Source organism: Rosa rugosa, chromosome 5 (assembly GCF_958449725.1).
Source record: "Rosa rugosa chromosome 5, drRosRugo1.1, whole genome shotgun sequence".
Taxonomy (NCBI): domain Eukaryota; kingdom Viridiplantae; phylum Streptophyta; class Magnoliopsida; order Rosales; family Rosaceae; genus Rosa; species Rosa rugosa.
In genome coordinates, this window is record NC_084824.1 from 11732023 (window position 1) to 11738960 (window position 6938).

General features: G+C 43.0%; 1 protein-coding gene across 1 annotated transcript; it reads left to right on the forward strand.

Annotated features, from left to right (window-relative positions):
- Nucleotides 1–3903: 3903 nt before the first annotated feature.
- LOC133709489 (uncharacterized) lies at nt 3904–6197 on the forward strand. The gene has a single exon (XM_062135258.1). The coding sequence runs from the start codon at nt 4093–4095 to the stop codon at nt 6055–6057; it is 1965 nt and encodes a 654-aa protein (XP_061991242.1). The 5' UTR covers nt 3904–4092; the 3' UTR covers nt 6058–6197.
- Nucleotides 6198–6938: the final 741 nt, after the last annotated feature.

Below are 6938 nucleotides of genomic sequence, written 5' to 3' on the forward strand. Positions count from 1 at the left end.
TCAACGCTGTAATTTTTTCTATATGCTGCATTTTACTTCTTCACTAAGCTTGACATTAAGAAGTCGTTTAGTCTCTGGAACCTTGTACATTGCTACTGTTGGTTTTTTTTTTTTTGGCTATTCAAACAAAGTATGAAAATGATATTTCCCTTTTCAATTAAAGCAAAGCAGAGCAATTGTATTCCATGGGTCAAAGCAAAAATATAGCAGATTGGTTTGTGTAGGTCAATAATATGTAAATTAGAGGAGAAAAATTTCAGAGTTTAAAAGTTCAAAATCTTCTGCTCACCGAATGAGAAAAGATTTCTTAAAAATTTGCAAGTTTTTGTTCCAGGAATTTAATAAGGGTTTAGATGACTTTTTACCTTCTCAAATGGTCATTTTTCAACTAAATTAAACAACAAGGTTATAAACCATTTTGAAGACCCAAAAAGGGTCATTTATCAAAATTTCTCTTTCTTCTTAGGGCTCCCCCAAAAACCCAAAATCAAAAATGAAACCCACCTCCACTCTTCGAGAATGAATTCGACGTTGGGTTCTGGGCTTCCGGATGGAATTTCAAAATTAATTGAAAATGGGATGGAAATGGTGAGAGAGAAGGTGTTCAGGATGATGATCTATGAAGATGGCGGTTTGAAATTTCAGAAATTCTGGGTCTCCTTGTTTTTGTTCGTATGCATTCATTCTCTGCTTCTTTCTTCCTTTTCTCTGGTTTCATTTTCATTTTCTGCAATAGATTTTCTCTGTTATTGACCCGAATCTACCATCAATCTTCTTCCCCCTCTAGTTTTCGTGTTCCTTTTGCTAAAAATTATTCAGATTGGTAAAAAAAAAATCTGTGTGAGAAGTGATTTTTAAGTGATGGAAAATTGCTCTGAAAACACTTGAATAGAATATATGCATTTCTGCCGACAACTCTCAGATCTCATATGAATCTTCGAACGAAAACTGAAACTGGTCTGGGATCTGATCATTCTTCCTTTGCCATGTGCATTTATAACGTCAGGTGTATCCTAAATTAATCAGAAACTCAACCAAAATATTGGGTGAAGAATCCTCAGATGCCAACAATAAGCAAAGGGGAATCACGTACTGTTCTTGAGAAAGTCTCAAAAGAACTTGTTACTTTTTTTTTTTTAGAATGAAAAGAACTTGTTACTTGAATACGGAGATGAACTCAAATAGAGAAAAGAGTCGTAACGGCAGGAGTTGCCGTCAACTTTGTAGTATACAAATGCAAGATAATGTGGCGAGCTCCTAAGCCATTGGATTTTGTTGATGGCAGAGATTTTATGAAATTCTCAAAACTGCAGAGAACTCACTTTAGAGGATCTCAATCCATTCAAAATGACGAATGATATAATTAATATAGAAAATTACACACAAGTGTCATTTTGAAACTTTTATTAACCATAAGGCCACCTATTTTTTTTGTACACATAAAGCCACTTGCATTCACAAATTATTTAATTCCTGACAATTTTACCCTTCTACCTAAGCGGCTGAGCCCAATCCCATCAGTTTTACATCGATCACAAATCCATATCTTTCTCTCTCTCTCTCTCTCTCTCTCTCTCTCTCTCTCTCTCTCTCTCTCTCTCTCTCTCTCTCTCTCTCTCTCTCTCTCTCTCTCTCTCTCTCTCTCTCTCTCTCTCTCTCTCTCTCTCTCTCTTGATCTCTACCTCCGATTCCGGCGACCACCGGCACTACGCTCTTTCTATCCCTCTCTCTCCTCGATCACAGATCACATCGTGGTCTACACCTCCAATTCCGGGGACGACCGACACAGTGCTCTCTATCTCTCACTTTCATCGATCACAGATCTTCGTGAGGCCGGCGTGATGGTGCTGCTCCACTCTAATTCCACCGCCTTATGTCAATTGATGACCGGGAAGACGCAGCTCCGGTGACCGGGATTGGATTGGGTTATTCGAACAATTCGGCCACAAAAGGACTCTGCTCCACTGCTGAATTTCAGGTCATGCAGAAGACGATAGTGACGAAGAAGCTCCGATTGGGAGCTACCTTACTAGAGGCGAACTCAGATCTATCTGATTCCCTACTCTACTCATATCTCTCCGATCAGAAAGTTGCAAGAGATCATTTTACTCAGTTCCGACGTGCAATTATGCTCGGATGAAGCGACGGTGTCGGAGAAGGATATGGACGGTAACAGAGCACCAATTCCAGAATTACGATTTCAGTCGACGTTTGATTTGTGCATTTGTTCTCTTAATATGTCTAGGATCATTAGTTAATTTTGTGATTTTGATGGATTAGTTTCTTAAGTTCTAAGACCATGAGGTGGAATAGAACTATCAGATGCTGGAGAATTTGTGATTTTGACTGGTTTGTTATTGATTTTGGACGATTTGGCAAAATTTGCACCCAATTGGATTTGTGTTTGTTGAAATCAGGAGTAATAGTTTTCTTAGACTTCGGGAGTAATTTTGTTCAGTTTGGTAGTACATTTTCGTGCTGGCCGGTAATAGTAGTTTTTGGTATTGATTATAGTGTTGTTGGTGACAGTAGTGATCTGGACAGTATCTTTTCTTGTTGGTGAGCGTAGCTTTTGCTGTTGGTGACAATAGTTTTTCTTGTTAGTGAGAGTAGCTTTTTCTGTTGGTGACAGTAACTTTTGGTATAGGTGACAGTAGCTTTTGTGATATCGCCGGAGACCTCACCGGAATAGATTTTGTTATTGGTAAGAGTAGCTTTTGGTGTTGGTGAAAGTAAATTTTAGTATTGTTGACAATAGCATTTGTTTCCTCGCCAAAGAACTTACCGGAGTAGCTTTTGTTATTGGTGAGAGTAGATTTTGGTGTCAGGAATAGTTGTTGGTGGGGATAGTAACTTTTGATTTTGGAGAGTGTAGCTTTTGTTGCTAGCTACAGTAGCTTCTGTTGCTAGTGATAGTAGCTTTTGTGACCTTGCTGGAGGTTGCCGGAAATCTCATCAGAGTAGCTTTTGGTGTTAGTGACAGTAGCTTTTGTGGTCGCTGGAGTTGACTGGAAGTTGACCGGAGTTCGCCGGAAGTTGGCCAGAGACCCGCTGGAGTTCACCGGAGGTCGGCCGGAGACTCGCCGAAGTTCACCGGAGACCTCGCCGGAGAGGAGAGAGAGAATGAATGTTGATTTTGTACTCTAGTGGCATTTATGTAAATATATTAATTTTTAATATCCAAAATATAACACAGTTTTTAATCTAATGGCCTTATGAGGGAAAAAACTAGTTGGTGGCCTTATGACTAAAAAAACATTCAAATATGCACTTATATGTAATTAACCCTAATTAATAATAGTTTCTAATATATACACTAAGCCATGTTTATGTTTCAAATCTTTAAATCGAAACAAAATAAAGTGACAACTAATCCATTAAAAAATCATTCTTATTCTTTGAATTTATAAGTTGAAACGAGCTAATTAATGTGCCAATTAACTCATTTTGAAGTCATTCTTATCTTTCACGTCCAAAACGTGACTAAGTGACTAGCTATTAACCCATTTCAAATTCATTCTTATCCAACCACTGTAAGTGGCCTAGTGATTCTTGTTTAGTTGGGTGTGCTCCGCAACCTAGGTTCGAATCCCAAAGCTGTCAAAGTGGCCAGGCACTGTGCTGCAATGCACAGTTGGAGCATTTCACATGCGCCGAAGGGGATTTATCTTGGGCCTAGGAAGCCTTTAGGTTCCCCTTGACAAAGTCAAAAAAAAAAAAAAAATGGAAAACGAGGTTGATACAAAGTAACACGACAACCACACCATTACAAACGAGTTAATTTTTAACGTTCACCTTACCAAATTTGTTCCCCGAAATTAGCAGTCACATTACCAAACTCGCCCACCTAATTGACCCCATTTATTATCTCATTTATATCCTTGCTTAACCAATAAGAATTCTAAAAAAAAACAAGGAATAGAATCAAAATTCAAATGCAAGTCCGAAAAAGGAAAAACATGAACACAGAGAAGAAATGAAGAATGGCGTGACTTGGTCCCGATTCTTGATGCCCAAGTTACTATAAAACCGCCACGTCGCTCTCGTCCAGATTCACATTTTCACAGCTAGCTGGCTCACGCAAACCTAGCCATGGCTCCTCCCAGTCTTCTCGGTCCTCCCGAGCTCCACAAACCCTCACCCACCACCACCACCGCTCCGCCACCACCCCAACCCGAATCCAAACCCGCCACCGGCGAACCCTTCGTGGACCTGATGGTGGCGAATTTCAACGACGTCGGAACCAAGCACGACCTGCCGATGGGACTGACGGAGAACGCCTCCGCCACGTTTCTCTCCACCGGCAACCCCTGCCTCGATCTCTTCTTCCACGTCGTCCCGAACACTCCGGCCGACTACCTCACCGAGCAGCTCCCCAAGGCCTGGGACCGCGACGCCCTCACCACGCTCAAGCTCATCTGCAACCTCCGCGGCGTGCGTGGCACCGGGAAATCCGACAAGGAAGGGTTCCACACGGCGGCGTTTTGGCTCCACAAGCACCACCCCAAAACCCTCGCCTGCAACCTCGCGTCCTTGGCCGAGTTCGGTTACTTCAAGGACCTGCCGGAGATCGTGTACCGGCTCCTGGAGGGCGACGACGTGAGGAAGAAACAGAAGGCCGAGTGGCGGGAGAGGAAACGCGGCGGAGGCAGGAAGCGACGCGAGTCGAGTCAGGAACCCGGATCCGACGGCGAAACCGGGTCGAGGTCCGAGAAGAAGAGAATCAGGAGCGAGGTGCCTAAAGAGGAGAGGGAGAAGAAGGCCAAGGAGTGGCAGATGGGGGAGAAGGCCAAGGCGAGCGGGTTGAGGAAGGAGAAGAAGATCGCCATGGCCAAGAAGGTCGTGGTCCGGTACGAGCGCGACCCGGATTTCCGGTTCCTTCACGACCGGGTCTCGGATCTTTTCGCCGAGTGCTTGAAATCCGATATGGAGAATCTCAAGTCCAATCAGCTCAACAAGATAACCCTAGCGGCCAAGTGGTGCCCTTCGATTGACTCCTCATTCGATCGGGCCACTTTGATCTGTGAGAGCGTTGCCAAGAAGATTTTCCCGCGCGAATCGAACAAGGAATATGAAGGCGTGGAGGAGTCACATTATGCTTACAGAGTGAGGGACCGGCTGAGGAAGGAGGTGCTGGTGCCGCTGAGGAAGGCCTTGGAGTTGCCGGAGATTTACATGGGGGCTAACCAGTGGGGGAAGATTCCGTATAACAGAGTGGCCTCTGTGGCAATGAAGCTGTACAAGGACAAGTTCAAGAAGCACGATGAGGAGAGGTTTAATAAGTATTTGGAGGATGTGAAAGCCGGGAAGGCTAAGATTGCGGCGGGAGCTCTGCTTCCGCATGAGATTATTGAGTCTCTGAATGATGGGGATCAGGGTGATGATGGGCAAGTAGCGGAGCTTCAGTGGAAGAGAATGGTGGAGGATATGTTGAAGTTGGGGAAGATGAACAACTGTTTGGCTGTGTGTGATGTGAGTGGGAGCATGAGTGGGACTCCGATGGAGGTGGCGGTGGCGTTGGGGCTGTTGGTTTCGGAGTTGAGTGAGGACCCTTGGAAAGGGTTGGTGGTCAGTTTCAGTGCGGATCCTCAGCTGCATTTGGTGAAGGGGGAGAGTCTTAAGGACAAGACTGATTTCATCACGAAAATGGATTGGGGGATGAACACTAATTTCCAGAAGGTGTTTGATTTGCTTCTGAAAGTGGCTGTCAAGGGGAATTTGAAGCCGGAGAATATGATCAAGAGGCTGTTTGTGTTCAGTGACATGGAGTTTGATCAGGCTTCGGCAAATGAGTGGGACACTGATTATGAGGTGATAGAGAAGAAGTTTAAGGAGGCCGGGTTTGGGGATGTGATTCCGCAGTTGGTGTTTTGGAATCTGAGGCACTCCAGGTCTATCCCTGTGCCTGGGAATCAGAAAGGGACTGCTCTGTTGAGTGGATTCTCTAAGAACTTGCTGAAACTCTTTATGGATAATGATGGGGAAGTTCAGCCCGATATGTTCATGGATTTGGCCATTGCTGGACCAGAGTATCAGAAGCTGGTTGTGCTGGACTGAAGTCGATGGTGATGATGAGTTTACAAATCAAGGATCTGTTTAGTGATAGTTGGAGGACAAAAAGTGAGATGAAATAAAAAATTTCTATGTTTTTACTCACATCTCTAATTCTCTATTCAGCTTTTTTATTACTTGCATTATATGAGCCTGTTAGATATAGTCTCTGCACAATCCATAGCTTCTGTCTACTTACCTAGACAGATGTTCTTATCACTGTTTGGTCCTATTCTGATGAAATATCGTGTTTGGAGTTTAGATTTCCAATGGCAATCGTCTTGAAAATCTTAAAACAGAAGTGAAAAGGGCTTAGCAATTGCCTCAGTCCTAATTTCATGGTTTTGATGTTTGCGAAAGAGTTTAGGACCATAGATATTTAACTATGAATTTGTTGGACCAGTGATATAAAGCTTACTACCACAGCGCCTCTGAACTTATCAAGTGCAGTGTTTTCATTCAGTTCTGGTGTAGCTACTAGCATAGTGCACAAAGCCTTAATTTGAACTTGAAATTCTCTCACAGGTTTGCTTTCAAGCTTCAGTGACTAAAATGTTTATCTGTTTGGAATCGTGTACAATTGCATTATACTCATGATTGAGCTCTAGTTGTTTTCTTGATGATGCATGTTCTTGATTTTGTGATCATTCTGAATCAGAATTCAGAGTGGTCAGTTTAGGCTTCATGTGATCTTTCTCATACTTACTATGTACTGTTTGGAAACATTGCAGTTTTGGATATTAGGTGATAGCTGTTCAATAAACAATTTATCTCATCAATAAATGATTTGCTAGTGTTCCCACCTATCACTTAACCAACCAAGATTTGTTCCTCAGGTCATTAGGGAGGCTGAGTAACATTGTGAGTCTTGTTGAGATTCTTGTGAT

Coding starts and splice junctions, on each gene's coding strand:
- LOC133709489 (XM_062135258.1), top strand. CDS start 4,093: ATGGCTCCTCCCAGTCTTCTCGGTCCTCCCGAGCTCCACAAACCCTCA.